The 19,242-nt window shown below is 40.2% G+C and overlaps 1 protein-coding gene across 1 annotated transcript in view; it reads right to left on the bottom strand.

The window, feature by feature from the left end:
• The window catches only part of LOC122423345 (antigen WC1.1-like), a 246,079-nt gene that overhangs the window by 184,153 nt on the left and 42,684 nt on the right, over positions 1–19,242 (bottom strand). Inside the window, 1 exon segment of the mRNA XM_043440300.1 lies at positions 9,761–9,779. Coding sequence (XP_043296235.1) covers positions 9,761–9,779 — 19 coding nt within the window.

The raw sequence follows: 19,242 nt of genomic DNA on the forward strand, positions 1-19,242 counted from the left end.
ACATGAACACTAGATGGCAGGAATAACCAGGACATTTTAGAGCCTGTTACCCCAGCCCTCTGTTCCTAAGCTGGATGAGGTGCTCCTTATGTAAAGGGAAGGATAAGGAGGATTCCTCCCTGGATCCCGGGACATGAGCTGTAACTAAGATGGGGAAGCTGGGCCTAGTAGCCTTGGGCACTTCTACGAGAAGGGCAGCATCCAGAGTCTCTGATGGCCTGTCCTTGGTGGTGTCCCTGGAGCTGGTTCTACAGGCTCCTGAGAAATACCTGGTACCTCCCTTCCTGCTCCGTGTTCAGTGATAGCACATTGGGAGCTTAAAGTTGGCCTTGGAGGACTGTTTATACCACAGAGGTTAGGAAATACTATATCCCATGCACTTTTTTGCTCCTCAGAGAGCTAATATTTTAAATACTTACACCACTGCCAGTCTCCTAAAGTCTTTCCTGTGTCCTCTGTCTGTGTCTCTCTTGCAGATCTGGAGGTGAGGCTGAAGGATGGAGCCCACCGCTGTGAGGGGAGAGTGGAAGTAAAGCATCAAGGAGAATGGGGCACAGTATATGATTTCTACTGGAGCTTGAAGGATGCATCTGTAGTGTGCAGACAGCTGGGGTGTGGAGCTGCCGTTGGTATTCCTAAAGAAGCTTATTTTGGACCAGGGCTTGGCCCCATTTGGCTTTTTCATACTTCATGTGAAGGGGTAGAATCAGCTGTCAGTGACTGCAAGCATTCTAATATTAAAGACTATCGTAATGATAGCTATAACCAAGACTGGGATGCTGGAGTAGTCTGCTCAGGTAAGTCCTGTCTGGTCTGTGTGGGGATCTCTAGCAGGAAAAGCCTCCGTCTTATCACCAGAATGACTCGAGATTATGGATACAGCCTTTAGAACATACTTGGGTGAAGGGTCTTTGTGATGTGTCACAGGAGGCAGAGGTGAGGTCAAAAGTTTCATATAGATACAGCTTCTGGGTTCAACTTCTGTGACGTAGTCTCATCATGGTAATTGATCTGTTTTCTTTGACTCGTCAGTAGGGTGCGGCTACATTGTTGGGGACAGTTCATAGGAGAGTTGTAAGCAACAAGGTTTATCATCCTCATAGGTCCTAAAAGTCAGAGTCACCATACTCCATCAGGTTGGTATGTGGGGGATGTGCCAATAGAACAGGCTCAACCAAGCAATGGTGACACCAGAAGGGCCTGTGAAGACCCATGGACAAATGACAATACTGGATGTCATGGTGCACTTGCACAAGGAAAAGGTGTGAGAGAAATTCAATGGTGCATCTAAATGTCCTTAGGTAACAGTCAGAGGAGGCCAGAAGTGGGACTTCTGGCAGGGAAAATTCTCATCACACTGGTGCACTTGATCAACCGAGTGGGGCGCTAACATCACATTTGCAGGGATGTTGAGGGAGCAGGAAAATGAAGTCTTGAGGTCTACAACACTGTAGCTGATGCACAACACGTAGAAGAGGCAGTGAATCTAAGAGTTCATGGGGTTCTCAAGGCAAGAATACTGAAGTGGTTTGCCTTTCCTTCTCCAGTGGACCACATCTTGTCAGAATTCTCCACTAAGACCCGTCTGTCTTGGGTGACCCTACATGGCATGGCTCATAGTTTCATTGAGTTAGACAAGGCTGTGGTCCATGAACTATGAACTTCCAGATGTTTAAGCTGGATTTAAAAAGGCAGAAGAACCAGAGATCAAATTGCCAACATCCGTTAGTTCATTGAAAAGGTAGGAGAGTTTGAGAAAAACATCTACTTCTACTTTATTGACTATGCCAAAGCCTTTAACTGTGTGGATCACAACAAACTGGAAAATTCTTCAAGAGATGGGAATACCAGACCATCTGACCTTCCTCCTGAGAAATCTGTATGCAAGTCAAGAAGCAACAGTTAGAACCGGACATGGAACAGAAGACTGGTTCCAAATGGGGGAAGGAGTAAGTCAAGGCTGGATATTGTCATCCTGCTTATTTAACTTATATGCAGAGTACATCATGATAAGTGTTGGACTGAATGAAGCACACATTGGAATCAAGATTGCCAGGAGAAATATCAATAACCTCAGATATGCAGATGACGTCACAGTTATAGCAGAAAGTGACGAACTAAAGAGCCTCTTGACAATAGTGAAAGAGGAAAGTGAAAAAGTTAGCTTAAAAATCAACATTCAGAAACTAAGATCATAGCATCTGGCCCAATCTCTTCCTAGCAAATAGATTGGGTAACAGTGGAAATAGTGACAGACTTTTTTTTTAAACTGCAAAATCGCTGCAGATGGTGACTGCAGCCATGAAATTAAAAGACACTTGCTCCTTGGAAGAAAAGCTATGACCAACCTAGAGAGCATATTAAAAAGCAGAGACATTTCTTTGTCAACAAAGACCCATCTAGTCACAGCTGTGGTTTCTCCAGTAGTCCTGTATGGATGTGAGAGTTGGACTATAAAGAAAGCTGAACACCGAAGAATTGATGCTTTTGAACTGTACTGTTGGAAAAGACTCTTGAGAGTTTTTTGGACAGCAAGGAGCTCCAACGTGTCCATCCTAAAGGAAATCCGTCCTGAACATTCATTGGAAGGACTGATGCTGAAGCTGAAACTCCAATACTTTGGCCATCTTATGCGAAGAACTGACTCATTTGAAAAGACCCTGATGTTGGAAAGATTGAAGGCAGGAGAAGGGGAAACAGAGAATGAGATGGTTGGATGGCATCACCAACTGAATGGACATGAGTTAAAGTAAACTCTGGGAGTTGCTGATGGACAGGGGGGCCTGGTGTGCTGCAATCCATGTGGTTGCAAAGAGTCAGACATAACTGAGTGACTGAACTGAACTGAACTGAATTGAACCTAAGAGGACCTGAAGTGACTCCTAAGATGTGCTCAGTGCTATCTAAGTATATTTGACCTATGCCAAGGTGGATGCAGTAAAGACAGCAGTGAAACTAGGACGTGAGTGGGTGCTCACAGTATTTGACAGTGATGCTTCTAGTTGTGATCACAATGGTGGATTTGATGTCCAGGTTATTAATCACAGCAGAACACCTGGACTGGAGGAAGATATTGCTAGATATCACAGTGAATTCCCTAAGGTAGAAGGCTGCTCTTAGGATGGTATCATCCCATCTAATGAGATGGTGGGACAGGGGATCCCTGAGGACACCTGCAGTAGGCCCTTTGCAGCCACAACCAAATAGCTCTTGGGTGTTTATGTTAAGGAAGATCATTGGAAAAGTGATCTTTTCTAATCTCACCTTCAGCAGATCTTTGATGATTCTCCTTGAGGCCCTTAAGAAGACAATTCTTTTCCTTTTTAAAAAGTACTTTATTGAGGTATGACTGACATACAAGACTGCCTGATAAGTATGCTTTGTGAAACCATTACAGCACTTATGTCATAAACCTATCCATCTCTTCAGAACGTTTTCTTCCATTGTCTTTATTATTCTTATTAAAAATAATTATTTTCAAGGTGCATTTGAATTTTAGTCAGAAACTTTTATTTTAAACAAACCTGTTTTCTGGCATCTCAAGTAACCTTCCTCATTGTCACAATGTCCTAATCATGGTTCCAACTGCAGATACATTTGTGGAGACACTACAGGTGTCTCTACCTTATTTTGATAAATCAGCATCTGGATGAAAATGGAGTGTGTGATGTTGGAACTTGGTGTGGAATTAGAACTCCCAATGTTACCTCCTAAGAATACTGATGTCTTGATATTAATTCCAGTTAGGATACACTTAAAAGTAGAGAATTGGAAAGTGCTCTGATATTTAAACACTGATTGTGGTTTGTACTCCCTGACTACCATTGCTCTAACTTCAGTCAGTTCAGTTCACTTCAGCCACTCAGTCGTGTCCGACTCTTTGTGACCCCATGAATCGCAGCACACCAGGCCTCCCTGTCAATCACAAACTCCCGGAATTTACTCAAACACATGTCCACCGAGTTGGTGATGCCATCCAGCCATCTCACCCTCTGTCATCCCCTTCTCCTCCTGCCCCCAATCCCTCCCAGCATCAGGGTCTTTTCCAATGAGTCAACTCTTCACATGAGGTGGCTCTTATTTAAGCTCTCACATTTTTATGACTTGTTCCAGGTTCCTTCTATTTCTCTTTTTGTCACTAGTTTCCTCCCCTTGGTCTGTCTTTTCCGTATTTTCAAACATGTTTTAATGATGCGAAGATAAGTCAAGGTGGTAGTGATGTAGCAGAGATAAGGTTAGAATAGCATGTCTTTTCATTATCTTAATCAAAATTGAACTCTTGGAGTTTCTTCTGCTCAACCTTAGGAGTCAGGTATGGAAGAGAAATTTCAGCCTCAGTAGTGGATTGTTGGAAGTGAAGTACCATGTTTAGGAGAAATCTAGAGTAGAAACAATGACCCGAGAAGAATGTAGAGAAGCTTGTTTGAAATAATGAGATTTCATGGGCTTCAGGAGGAAGAATTGGAAAGGGACACACAAATTGTGAAGGATTGTGGTGCAAGTGTTCCAAGTTGCTTCAGTCCTGTCCTACTCTTTGCAACCCCATGGGTCATATGATTCTCCAGGCAAAAATACTGGAGTGGGTTGCCATTTCTTTCTCTAGGGGATCTTCCTCACCCAGGGATCAAACTTGGGTCTCCTGCATTGCAGTCAGAGTCTTGATTATCTTCTGAGCCACCAAGGACTACAGTACTGAAGTGCAAAATGGTGAAGGGATGAAGACGCAAGGATTGCAGGAGGGGAGGGTTGGAAAGATGCAGGTTAATTCATAGGTTCACCACAGCCTCTGTGTGACACTTCCTTCCTGCCCTCATTCCTTCCCTCCCTCTTTTCCTTTATCTTATGGGAGTCATTTCTGAGCTCTGTGGAAGTGTTAGCATTTGTAGCTGGCAGTTTTCTTAGTGGAAAATTTTTGTAATGTGGATTCTGTTTAGCAAATATGTTTACTCATATTTTTCTCTTTTTTTTTTTGTATCAGATTTTCATGAGTTGTGTTTCACAAGTAATGTGTTTTCAAGGACTGGGCCCATTTTACAAAAAAGTTTGAAATTAGTAACACTGGTTCATATCTCATATCTTTAGATGTTGGGAAAATCTACAATAATATTCCTCCTTTTGTTATTGGTGCCGTTAATGTGTTCCCTCTTTTTTCTTAATTGGTTTTGCTAGAAGATTATCAGTGTTAATGTTCTTTTTAAGAGAATCATTCATGGACTCTATTGATTTTCTTGATTGAATATTTTCTTTCTTCTTAATTGATTTCTATACTCAGTTTTCATTCCTCTTTTTCAGTTATGATTGCTGTTGCTTTTGTAGATTCTTGAGGTGGAGTCTTGGATCATTTCCTTCTGTTTCTATTTTTATTCTAATATAATCATCAAGGAAATGTCAAGGTTCTAAATTTTCTTCTAAGCATCACTTTATTTTTAACCCACCAGTTTTGATACTATATAATTTATTTTGTATTTTATTATCATAAATGTTTCTTTCTGTCTGAATGCACTCTTTGTCTTATAGTCTGACTTTGTATGATATTAATTTAGATATTATATACAGTTTTCTCTGATTTGTGTTTTCATGGTATGTAATTTTTACCTCTTTAGTATGTTTCTGTGTTTATATTTAAACATATATATGTTTGTAGACAGTATGCTATGTTTTCCCATTTTATCTAGTCTGATTATTTTGTTTTTTATTTGGAGTACTTAAATGATTTACATTTAATATAATTATTGATGTAATTGAGTTTAAATGTACTTGCCTGCTATTTGTCATATCTTTGTTCTTATTTTAATCTTCTAGTATATTTTATCATTTTAGTTTAAATACTCGATTGGTTTATTAATCGTATCAGATTTTTAGGTGATTGTAATGTTTAACTGCTTTTAATTTTTAAAATAGTTCTTATTTTTTGCTGTGCTGGGTCTTCATTGCTGCATGGGCTTTTCTCTAGCTGCGGAGATCAGAGGCTACTGTCTAGCTGCAGTGCACGAGGTTCCCATTGCGGTGGCCTCTCCTGTTTTGGAGCACAGGCTCTATGGCGCACAAGCTTCAGTAGTCGTGGCCCCTGGGCTCTAGAGCACAGGCTCACTAGTTGTGGTGCACGGGCTTAGTTGCTCCGTGGTATGTGGGACCTTCCTAGACCACAGATCGATCCCATGTCTTCTGCATTGGCAGGTGGAGTCTTCAGCACTGAACCACCTGGGAAGCCCAGTGTTGAATTATTAATCTTTAGTTACATTTTACCTTGAAGTGATATTATATCACAGCATGCAATGTCAGTCACTGTACTTTTCTTCCACTTTCCTGTTCTTGTCATTAGTGCTATCATTGTCATACATTCTACTTATAAATTTATTATGAATCTTATAGTTTTTTGCTAGTACTTTTGCCTTAAATCTTCTAATAGAGAATCAGCATTTAGCACAGTCTCTACAGCTTTGAGAGGATCCCTGTTCTCTTCTGCTGTCATCTCCCTTTAACTTGAAGAACTTTCTGAGACAGTTTTGTGTAGTGTGTGTCTGGTGGCCTCCAAGTCTATCATCTTTCATTGACCTGAAATCATTTTGAATTTTCACTCAGTTTTGAAAAGTATTTTCACAGGTTATTAAATTCTAGGTTAACAAATGCCCAACCCCAATACTTTACATGTTTTTACATTGTTATCTGACTTTTATTGCCTCCAACAAAGTCGGTAAATAATACTTATCCTTTTGTTTCCTGTATATAATGTGTCAAACTTTCCTGGCTGCTCTTAAGATATTTTTGTTTAGTTTGTTGAATTTCAGTAATTACATTGTCAAGTTTTCTGAGAATGGTTTCATTATCTTGTTTGGGTTTTGTTTAGCTTTTTGGGTGAGTGGGTTTACAGTTTTCAATAACTTTAGGAAAATTTCATTCATCTTTTCTTAACATTTTCCTGCACATCCCTTATTCTGAATCTCCAAATACACATATTTTATATATTTTGATATTATCCCACATGCCATCGAGTTTCCATTCGTATTTTTCTGCCTTTTTACTCTCTTTGGTTCAGTTTAGATAGTCTCTACTGCTGTGTTTCACTTCCCAATTCTTTTATTCTGCAATGTCTAGTCTCTTGTGTAATTAATCCAAATAATTGTTCATCCCAATACTATATTATTCAGTTTCAGAAATCTCATTTGTCTATTTTTCCTAGTTTTTCTCCCTGTTTATTTTTATGCTTCATTAAGCATATTGATATCAGGAGTTTAAGGAGCTGTTCAGCCAATTCAATCATTTCTGCAATTTCTGAACCTACTTTAAATGATTGCTTGTTAAAAATGTGTTATGGGTTAAATTTCTCTCTTTTGGAAATTCTAATAATTTTTTGGTTGGATGTTGGGCATCACTAAACAGTCCTTTACCAGGAAGAACTTTAGAAATAAACAATCAGAACACACCCAGAAATCAGGGAATTATCCTTGATGAATTAAATAAAGTTTTTTTCATTGGGTTATCTTCATTCAGTTCAAAATGTGTTCCTTTGATGACCAAACGATGAACTTTTATTTTGGTTTCCTCCTTTAATTTCAAAACTTCCTTGATCCCACCTTGCCTGCCATATGCCCCACCTACATCCTCCTCCTTCAGCAGTAGCTACCCTTTCTGATTTTCTTTTCCATCCATCTGTGTCTTTTAAAAGGGTGTTTGCTTGTCTAAAGTGGGAGAAATGAGAAAGGATAGCAGCTTAGGTAGTAGATGAGAGGAGCAGAGGGTGATGTAATATGCTGACAAGCTATTCAACAAGTGTTTCCCACAAATATTTACATGTCTTATCCATATTGAGACTTTTTCAAATTGAGGCTCCAAATTATGGCTTGTTTGGTCACTTCTTCCTCCTCCTTCTTCTTCCTCCTTTTTGGCAACATGCCATCTTCTTTTAGAATTGTAAAACATTCATGAAAGAAATTAAAGACAGTATGATCAATGGAAAGTCATTCTGTGTTTCTGGCCTGAAATAATCAATATTGTAAAAATGCCTGTACTTCTCAAAGTGATCTATAGATTTAATGCAATTCCTATCTAAATCCCAATAGCATTCTTTACAGAAATAGGAAAACAATCTTAAAATATGAGTGTGTGGTTTAATTTTTATATATTCATGAATTCTTGTTTTCTGATCATTATTGAATTTTAGTTCCATTCCATTATGGTCATGAAAGTTGCTTGAAATTATTTTTAATATTTTTGAATTTGTTAAGACTTATTTGTAAGCTAGCCTGGAGAATATTCTATGTGTGCTTGAAAAGAATGCACATTTTTCTGTGCTTAGAATTAGTACAATGATAGTATTAAAATCATTTATTATCAGCCCTTAGCATTTTCTACGAGTCCTGTTTGAGAAGAAAAACCATTAATAGGAGATGATCTGGAAACTCAGCTGTCCGGTACACACCCACTGAGAGCACAGTCTCCCCCAGATTCTTTGACAAAACCTAGGGTTTCAAGAGAGATGGCTGGGACTCTCTCTCTATGACTCTCTGGGTTTTCTTAACTCATTTTCTTTCCCGCTGAGGTCGCTGAAGGAATTCATGGAAGTTTTTGGCATGAAAAAGTATCAGAAAGACAAGATGTGATGACATAAATGTGAATTAGTGATAGTGTCCATATTTCTCCTATGGAGCTGTCACCCGCCTACAGGTTGGCATGCCCTCATGGATCCAGCCTCAGGACTTTCCCTAACCTAAGTCACTTGAGGACTAGCTCCTGGGAGAGAAAACTGGTCAGAATATTAGCCCCACACGTCCCACGAAAGCTTTCTAAGCTTGTCTGGATGCCAGGTCTCTAATCTCATAACCCATGTCCCTCTGGGTGGGTTCTGTTCTGCATATCTCTACGTTCAAGTTTAAGTGCCTGAATACTATACAGTGTCCTTGGATCTGTATATAGGCCCTAGGCTGCTAAATGAGAAATTCATTTCTCCAACCAATGCCAAAATATGTTTCCAGTATTCAGTCATTCCAATGATCTGAATTGGGCTCTGTAGTTTCCAGGCTCCTAGACCAAAGAATTCACATTTCTAACCAGTCTCAAAGTGTATGTTCTTAGGATTCAACCATTCCAAACTGACCTTGTAATCCTTCTGGATTTCTCTTCAGAAACCTGCTCACGAAAATTCAATTATGACAATAACTGTCAAAGACTCTCTGCATGCTCCAATCCTAAAAAGAAAAACTTTCACACCACTGCCTGTGAGGTGTGGTTTCCGTTGCCAAGTCAGTACCACGAACACTCACTGGTTTTGTTGTTGTTTCCTCTTAGGATTTGTGCGTCTGGCTGGAGGGGACGGACCCTGCTCAGGGCGAGTAGAAGTGCATTCTGGAGAAGCCTGGATCCCAGTGTCTGATGGGAACTTCACACTCCCCACTGCCCAGGTCATCTGTGCAGAGCTGGGATGCGGCAAGGCTGTGTCTGTCCTGGGACACGTGCCCTTCAGAGAGTCAGAAGGCCGGGTCTGGGCTGAAGAGTTCAGGTGTGAGGGGGAGGAGCCTGAGCTCCGGGTCTGCCCCAGAGTGCCCTGTCCAGGGGGCACGTGTCACCACAGTGGAGCTGCTCAGGTTGTCTGTTCAGGTGAGATGCAGGTCAGGACTAACCTCCCTGCACTCTCTGTTGGGGTAAGAAAAGTATGAGATTTTGCTGAAATCCTATCTTCTTCTACCAGAGTACTCAGAAGTCCGACTCATGACAAACGGCTCCTCTCAGTGTGAGGGGCAGGTGGAGATGAACATTTCTGGACGATGGAGAGCGCCCTGTGCCTCCCACTGGAGTCTGGCCAATGCCAATGTTGTCTGTCGTCAGCTCGGCTGTGGAGTCGCCATCTCCACCCCCAGACGACCACACTTGGTGGAAGGAGGAGATCACATCTTAACATCCCGATTTCACTGCTCGGGGGCAGAGTCCTTCCTGTGGAGTTGCCCTGTGACTGCCCTGGGTGGGCCTGACTGTTCCCATGGCAACACGGCCTCTGTGATCTGCTCAGGTAAGAGAGAGCGACAAGGGCTACTGGTACTCAGGATGCCCCTGGAGTGAAATGTCCCCAAGAGCAGAGAGTGAGGTTAAACGGGCTTCAAAGTCAGATATTTTGTGGTGAAATATGGATCTTCTCATTGTTCATTCCTTTTTCAGCCCAGGGCAAGAAGTGTGAAGTTGAATAATAAATTTTTAAGCAACATCCTGCTTACATAAAATCATAGAAAACAATGTAGGAGCAGTAAGTATAGACCTCAGTATGAACCCCAGTCCAGATCGACAAAGACATTGTCCCCAGCACCACAGTCACTATTGTCCCTAGTAACTGTGTCTTCCCTCTTCTAAAGGGAAAATCACTTAGTTAATTTCTGCTAACATAGAGAGTTTTATCAATGTTTGAACTTTATTTAAAATGATGCAGTATATTTCATCTTTTGTATCTAATTTCGTAGACTCAAAATTATGTTTGGGATTCACACATCATGTTGTTTATTGTAGCACTTTTTTTTTTTTTTTACTGTAGAGTATGCTTTGAATGATCACATGGCCATGTACTGATCCCTTCTACTGACAGTATAAATCTGGGTTATTTATATGATACTACAACTTATCATGACAATGTCTTTGCATGCAAATATGTATTACTTATTTTCCATGTTTAACCCTTGGTCTTTTATTTTCATTTTCTTAATCAAATGGTGTCCTTTGATGAACTCATTTCTTAATCTTATATAAATACATTTACTGACTTTTTTCTGTACATTTAATGCGTCTTATATCCTTTAAAAAAGAATTTTGCCTACTCCAAGAACATAAAAACACTCTCTAAAAGTATCTTACAAAAACATTATTTTTCTCTTGCATATTATTGTGCATTCCTTCTGGGATTGCTTTCTGTGTAAGATAAGGGTCAGGTTTCATATGGATATCCAATTGACTCAGAATCTTTTTCTGAAGACTCTTTTCCCCACTGCAGTGCTGCCTTCATCATAAGCAGAAGGGCAAGAATGTCTGTCTATTTGAGACTCTCTATTCTGTTGCATGTTATCATTTGTTTATCCTGGCATCAATACTGCATTCTTAACTATCATACCTTTGTAGTTGTTGTTCAATGGCTAAGTCAAGTCTGACTCTTTGTGACCCCGTCGACTATAGCACACCAGGCTTCCCTGTCCTTCACCATCACCCTGAGTTTCAAACTTCGTAGTAAGTCGGAATAATTTTAACTTCCAAGAGTTACTTTACATTAACTCTCCTAACATCATTGCTTTTCTTTTCTTTTCTTTTCTTTTTCATTTATTTTTATTAGTTGGAGGCTAATTACTTTACAATATTGTAGTGGGTTTTGTCATACATTGACATGAATCAGCCATGGAGTTACATGTATTCCCCATCCCAATCCCCCCTCCCACCTCCCTCTCTACCCAATCCCTCTGAGTCTTCCCAGTACACCAGGCCCGAGCGAATATCGTTGCTTTTCTTACCAACTTTGTTGGTCATTCTTGGTTGCTTGTATTTTGTATGAATTTAGAAATTAGCTTGTCATTTTCACAAAAGAAAAGCTTAAGGGTATTTTCATTGAGATTAGATTTAAAAATTTGAGAGTAGACATAGAAATTTGAGAATGATTAACACTGACAATGTTGAGTTTTCCCAATCATTGACATTATACATCCCCCATTCAGTTAGATCCTGAATTTCTCTCAGAGATTTTGCCCATCTTTTACTAGGATTTCTCCTAGGTATTTTATTTTTGATGTTATGAGTATTTTTGTGAGTGTCCTGGCAATGAATTCTCTTTGACTTGTTTTCATCTTTTAACTCTTCAAAGTTTGATCTATGCTGAGACATAAAAATGTTTGGAATAAATATAAAAATGCCCTTATGACATTTATGTGGGTTTCTAAATATTAGTATCAATATTTTCCTTTAATGTGTGTGTGTGTGTGAGTGTCTTTCCTTCTCGATTCCCCTTCTGCCCCATTTATTCTTAAATATGTAAATTCTTTTTGAATTAAGTTGAAGACATGATGCTCCTTTACCCTTAGAATAGTTCTGGGAATTTCCTTACAGAACCAGAGTTCAGTCACGTCTTTACATGACTTCAGCTCCAAGTGACATCTAATTGCAGCACTGAAAGACCCCACTGAAAGACTACCAAACTGAGTTTCTTCCTGATTAATGACCCAAAGTCATAAGCAAAATGAAGTACATATTTTTTTCTTCAACTACTAAGTTTTGCCTTTTCATACTGATGAAATTGCCAACATCTGTTGGATCACAGAAAAAGCAAAAGAGTTCCAGAAAAACATCTACTTCTGCATTACTGACTACGCCAAACTTTGACTATGTGTGTCACAACAAACTGTGGAAAATTCTTCAAGAAATGGGAATACCAGATCACCTTACCTACCTCCTGATAAATCTGTATGCAGGTCAAGAAGCAATAGTTAGAATTGGACATGGAACAACAGACTGTTTCCAAATTGGGAAAGGAGTACATCACGGCTGTATATTGTCACTGTGCTTATTTAACTTATATGCAGAGTACATCATGCAAAATGCTGGGCTGGATGCAGCACAAGCTGGAATCAAGTTTGTCAGGAGAAATATCAATAACCTCAAATATGCGAATGATACCACCCTGATGGCAGAAAGCTAACAGGAAGTGAAGAGCCTCTTGATGAAAGTGAAAGAGGAGAGTGAAAACGCTGGCTTAAAACCCAACATTCAGAAAACTAAGATCATGGCATCTGGTCCCATCACTCCATGGCAATAGATGGGGAAACAATGGAAAGAGTGAGAGACTTTATTTTCTTGGGCTCCAAAATCACTGCAGATGGTGACTGCAGCCATGAAATTAAATGATGCTTGCTCCTTGGAAGAAAAGCTATGACCAATCTAGACAACATATTAAAAAAGAGAGACATTACTTTGCTGACAAAGGTCCATCTGGTCAAAGCTGTGATTTTTCCAGTAGTTATGTATGGATGTAAGAGTTGGACCATAAAGAAAGTTGAGCTCTGAAGATTTGATGCTTTTGAACTGTTGTGTTGGAGAAGACTCTTAAGAGTCTCCTGGAATGCAAGGAGATCAAACCAGTGGATTCTAATGGAAATCAGTCCTGAATATTCATTTGAAGGACTGGTACTGAAGCTGAAGCTCCAGTACTCTGGCCGCCTGAATGCCAAGAACTGACTCATTGGAAAAGATACTAGGAAAGATTGAGGGTGAGAGAAGAAGGGGATCACAGAGGATGAGATGGTCCATCTCATCCATCACCGACTTGTTGGACATGAGTTTGAGCAAACTCCAGGAGTTGGTGATGAACAGGGAAGCCTGGCAAGCTTCAATTAATTGGGTCACAAAGAGTTGGACATGGCTGAGCAACTGAACTGAACTGAACCAAGGATTTTTGGAAAAACTGCTATACAATATAACCAGAACTCTTGCTATGTGGCCTGAATTTCTAAATTGAAGAATATCCTCTGATTTTGCATTTTGATGTTTCTACTTTATGCTGAGCTAATGTGTGGCTACACTTATTCTTAAGTTCTTAATTGCAGCTAACAAGTTTTTCAGCTCTAGAAGTATTTGGTTTTTGTTATCATTTCTCTGCAAAGATACACATTTTGTCAATTAATTCCATAAGCACTTTAACTGTGGCTATTTATATTCTCTGTCAGGTAATTCTAGCAGCTAAAAACCCTGGGAATTCTTTCTAATGTCTCCTTTTTCCTTTCCATTTTTAATGAGATCTATTTTATTCAAGTGTTTGTTTTAAAGATAGACATTGAAGAAATTGTAGAACTCTTTCAGAAAGAATGTTATTTGCTTTTACTGAGGGATAGATTTCAGCTTCCCTGTGGCTCAGATGGTAAAGAATCTGCCTGTGGTGTGGAAGACCTGGGTTTGATCCCTGGGTTGGGAAGATCCCCTGGAGGAGGGCATGGCAACGCACTCCAGTATTCTTGACTGAAAAATCCTATGGTTAGAGGAGACTGGTGGGCTATAATCCAAGGTGTTGCAGAGAGCCGGACATGCCTGAGCAGCTAATCACAGCACAGGGATAAATTTAGGAATACAACAACTTACTTAACTCATTCTTACAAGAACACTGGCGCTAAAACAGAAATTGTGGTACTCTCCAGGGAGAAGGTGAACACTAAGAGCATGATAACTTTACTGCTGGGTCACTGCTTTCATCTTAGGCTCCATCACGAGGTCATTATTTCCCTTAATTCAGTTTCCTGTTCTTCAACCCTTCCAGACTTCCGATCATTGTTGTTTCTTTAGGAAACCAGACTCAGGTGCTGCCTCAGTGCAACCACTTTATGTCAGAACCAGCCGGCTCTGCGGCCTCAGTGGAGAGTGCCCCTTATTGCTCAGGTGAGGGTCCCACAAGACAAAAGACCCTTCTCAACCCCTGGGATCACCGCGCCATTGTCCCATTTCTCTCTCCTCAGACAGCAGACAGCTCCGCCTGGTGGACGGGGGCGGTCCCTGCGCCGGGAGAGTGGAGATCCTTGACCAGGGCTCCTGGGGCACCATCTGTGATGACGGCTGGGACCTGGACGATGCCCGCGTGGTGTGCAGGCAGCTGGGCTGTGGAGAAGCCCTCAATGCCACAGGGTCTGCTCACTTCGGGGCGGGATCAGGGCCCATCTGGCTGGACGAGCTGAATTGCACAGGAAAGGAGTCCCACGTGTGGAGGTGCCCTTCCCGGGGCTGGGGGCGGCATGACTGCAGACACAAGCAGGACGCGGGGGTCATCTGCTCAGGTCTGCGCTGCACACTGTCCCCAGGCTGGGGGAGGGTTGGGGACCTGGAGGACAGGGGTCTGAGCCCCGATGGAGAGATGCCGAAAGGACCAGAGAAGGAGGCTTCCTCCCATGGAGCCTGTCTTTCCAGCAGACGTGAAGACGAGGTGCTTTCACTTCCTCCTGCAACAGCTGACGATCTGGTCCTTTCTTTTCAGCAGTGTTTCCTGAGAGCCGTTTCTTACAGTTTTTCTTGAAAGCAGGGCTCTCTCTCCAGTTACATACAAAAATTTTAACCCCACGGTACTAGTCTCCATTTGCTTCCCTAACAATTTACCAATTAGTGGTTTAAATAACATATATTCATTTCCTTACTCTTCTCAAGCTTAGATGTCCAGCAGGGATCTCACTGGGCTGGGATCAAGGCTTCAGCAGGGCAGCATCACTTTTGTGGCTCTAGCGGGGAATCTGTTTCTTGCCTTTTCAAACTTCTTGAAACCACCTACATCCTTTCCTTCACAGCACCCTTCATCCATTATCAGACCAGCAATGCTGCAGGCCTCCAACCATCATCCTGAGTCACATCTCTCTCTCTCTCTAACCAGAGCTAATAAAAGTATTGCACATTTAAGGATAGTGGGTCTAAGGATGTGGCAGGAATCAGCTCACATTGTTAATACAATATTCTAGCTTAAACTCACCATCCCGAGGTCCTTACCTTATTCGCATCTGTAAATCCCTCTTGTCAGGTACAGCAACATAGTCACAGGTTACAGAGATTGGGATATGGACATTTTTGGATTAATTATTATCCCTATCTCCCTAATATCCACATCACATCCCTTTAACATACTCTTCAAAGATATTGTCAGGAAGCAGCATTCAGCTGCCCCTCCCTGAATAGTGCCCACACAGTTTGGTCTTCCTCTCAATTCATATCCACTACACCATTGTGGTAGAAATAGAAGGACAGACACAAATGGACAAAGTCAGTTAAAAGGGAGGCGATGTCAGTCTTGTCATCTAGTGGGTATCTCTTGAACAAGGTCAGAGATGAATGTTCACCATTTCTAGAAGAAAGGAAAACCTAGAACATCCTGCAAAGTTTTCACTGTGTCCTGTCTCCTCCCCTTTCAACCTTAGAGTTCCTGGCCCTCAGGATGGTGAGCGAGGATCACCAGTGTGCTGGGTGGCTGGAAGTTTTCTACAACGGGACCTGGGGCAGTGTCTGCCGCAACCCCATGGAAGATATCACTGTGTCCGTGATCTGCAGACAGCTTGGCTGTGGGGACAGTGGAACCCTCAACTCTTCTCTTGCTCTTAGAGAAGGTTCTAGACCCCAGTGGGTGGATGGAACCCGCTGTCGGAAAACTGACACCTCTCTCTGGCAGTGTCCTTCTGACACTTGGAATTACACTTCATGCTCTCCAAAGGAGGAAGCCTATATCTCGTGTGAAGGTGACTTACTGTCTGTTTCTGTGTGTCTGTCCCAACCCTGTAGGATGCAGTGAGATTTGGTATTTTAAAATCTAAGTGATGAGTTTAATTTGGGTCCACAAAATGACATTAAATGAAAATGTTAGTTGCTAAGTCGTTTCCGACTCTTTGAGACTACATGGACTGTAGCCTGCCAGGCTCCTCTGTCTGTGGAATTCTCCAGGCAAGAATACTGGAATGGGTTGCCATTCCCTTCTCCAGGGTATCATCCTGACCCAGGTATGAAAATTGGGTCTCCCACACTGCAGTCAGATTCTTTACTGTCTGAGCCACCAGAGAAGCCTAAATGAGGTAAGAATGAAGCTAATTTAATCCACATATTCCAACCTTGTTTGTTAACATTTTAAATTAAGATGTAATTCTCGTAGCATTATATTAGTTCTAAGTGTACAACATAATATTTATGTATTTGTACATATTGGTAAATCATCACCACACATACAGTAATATCCATTACCACATGCAGTTACACTTTTTTTCTTTGTTATGATCCCACAAGTAAGAATTTGCATGCTGCAACTAAGACCCAGCCCAACCAAATAAATACTTAATTTTAAAAGAGAGTATTATTTTCTTCATAGTCTTGATGTAAGAGAATGCATCATATTTTTTTTGTCCACATTGGTGAACTCTGGAAGTTGGTGACGGACAGGGAGGCCTGGCATGCTGTGATTCATGGGGTTGCAAAGAGTCGGACACGACTGAGCGGCTGAACTAACCTAAACTGAACAGCTTCCCTGGTAGGTCAACTGGTAAAGAATCCACCTGCCATGCATGAGACCCTGGTTTGATTCCTGAGTCTGGAAAATCCTCTGGAGAAGGATAAACTACTCACAACAGTATTCTTGGGCTTCCCTTGTGACTCAGCTGGTAAAGAATCTGCCTGCAATGCGGGAGACCTCGGTTTGATCCCTGGGTTGGGAAGATCCCCTGGAGAAGGGAATGGCTACCCACTCCAGTATTTTCACCTGGAGAATTCCATGGGGTCACAAAGAGCTGGACGTGACTGAGCGACTATCACAAACACTGTATACAAAAATACTATCTTCTTTCCTATATTACTGTCTTAAGATATCTTTCATGACAATATTTTTCTCTAGAATGTTTCAAAATTCCTTATTTATTCATAGGAACACTTTATAAACAAACATCACTTACTGTGTTTCTTAAATATTTTTGTAACATTTTCCCCATATTTTCCATATATTTTTAAGGTTGTATATGTGTATGGGGGGTTATGTGATCAAATCTGTAATGTTTTACTTTTTTGACTTGTGCCTTTAATGCAATGTTTCACACTCCATTCTTTATCTCTAAATAACATTGAATCAAGTTTTATTTTCTGCAAACAATTTTATAGTTCCACTGAAGTATATTCAAAACCTAATTTCAAATTTATTTATTTATCTGAATTTATTTTACTATGTGTGATTGTGTAACATGATCACCAGATAGGAATACATTTTAGACATGTGATATCTTAGCTCCATAACAAAATAAAAGCACATTGTTTCATGAGTTCATGGATATGACATCAAAAGTACAGGCAACAAAGCAAAAATAGACAAGTGGGAATATATCAAACTTAAAAGCTTCCACAAACCAAATGAAAGATCAACAGAGTGAAAAAGCAAGCTAGCACAAATTATATAAGGTATTAATTTCCAAAAATAATAAGGAACTCCCACAACTTAAGAGAAAAAAAAAAAACCAACAAACTTAAAACCTAATAACTCAATTAAAAAATTGGCCAAGGGCTTGAAAAGACAGTTCTCTAACAAAGACATACAAATGGCAATAGGTATATGAAAAAACGCTTGACATTGTCAATCATCAGGGAAAAGTAAATTAAAACCACAAAGAGATATCATCTTACACATGTCAGAATGACTGTTTTTGCTTTTTCTTTTTTTTTAAAGACACATAAGTGTTGGCAAGGCTGTGGAGAAATTGACACTTTATGTATACTTATCCACATTAAATGTATACATTGTATTAATAAAACTATGTAATCCAGGGGTTAAATCTCTGGGCTTTCACTGTCATGGGTCCAGGTTCAATCCCTGACCTGGGAACTCTGATCCCATGAGCAACAGCACAGCCAAAAAACAAACAACAGCACAGAACTATTACCAAAAATCTGTTTGATTTATAGTGATGTCCCTTTTCATTCTTGGTATTGTTAAGTTCATTTTCTCTCTGCTCTTCTTAAGTATTGCTCAGTGTTAGTCAAGCTTCAATGAGCCACATTTAAAGGGTTTTCTTCTATATTTTCTACCTTATGCTTACCTTCTTTTCCATTAATTTTTGTTCCTTTTTAGATTAACCCCAACATTCTATATCCTTTAGACTTTCTCATCTAGTTTCTTAATTGGAAGCTTACTTTTTTTCACTTTCAGTCTTTCCTCATCTCTAAATCCAGGGTATAAATTTCCCTTAGGCACTACTTGAGTTTCATTAAAAGAATTTATTATCATATCATTATTTTGTGTTTATTATCATTATTATCATATCTTTGTTATCATTATTTCACAATATTTTGTAAGTTTTAAATTTATTCCCAGACTCAGGTGGTTTTTGGAAGGATCTTGCTGAATTTCCCCAAATAGAGGTGGCCAGTAATATTTCTTATTAATTCTTAATTTTATTCCACTGTGGTCAGAGTAAATACTCTGTATGAATTCAAAGAGTGAAAGATTTTGTCCTATTGTATGGTCATTTTGATAAATGTTCCTAGTGCATTTATAATAATGTAAACTCTTGCATTGTTGGGTGCACTGCTCTATATGTCATTTAGTTAAATGCGCTGATTATCTTGTTGTACATCTGAGGTATTCTTCTCTGTTTTTTGTATGTTTGGTCTGCATGCTATTGAAAAAGATATGGTAATAATCCCCCATTTTGATTGTGATTTTGTCTATTTCTTCTTTTCACTCTGTCAAGTATATTTCAAAGTTATGCTCTGTTACCTTTCTTCAATTTTGTTGTCTAA

The sequence above is a fragment of the Cervus canadensis genome, chromosome 21 (genome assembly GCF_019320065.1).
Source record: "Cervus canadensis isolate Bull #8, Minnesota chromosome 21, ASM1932006v1, whole genome shotgun sequence".
NCBI classification, from domain to species: domain Eukaryota; kingdom Metazoa; phylum Chordata; class Mammalia; order Artiodactyla; family Cervidae; genus Cervus; species Cervus canadensis.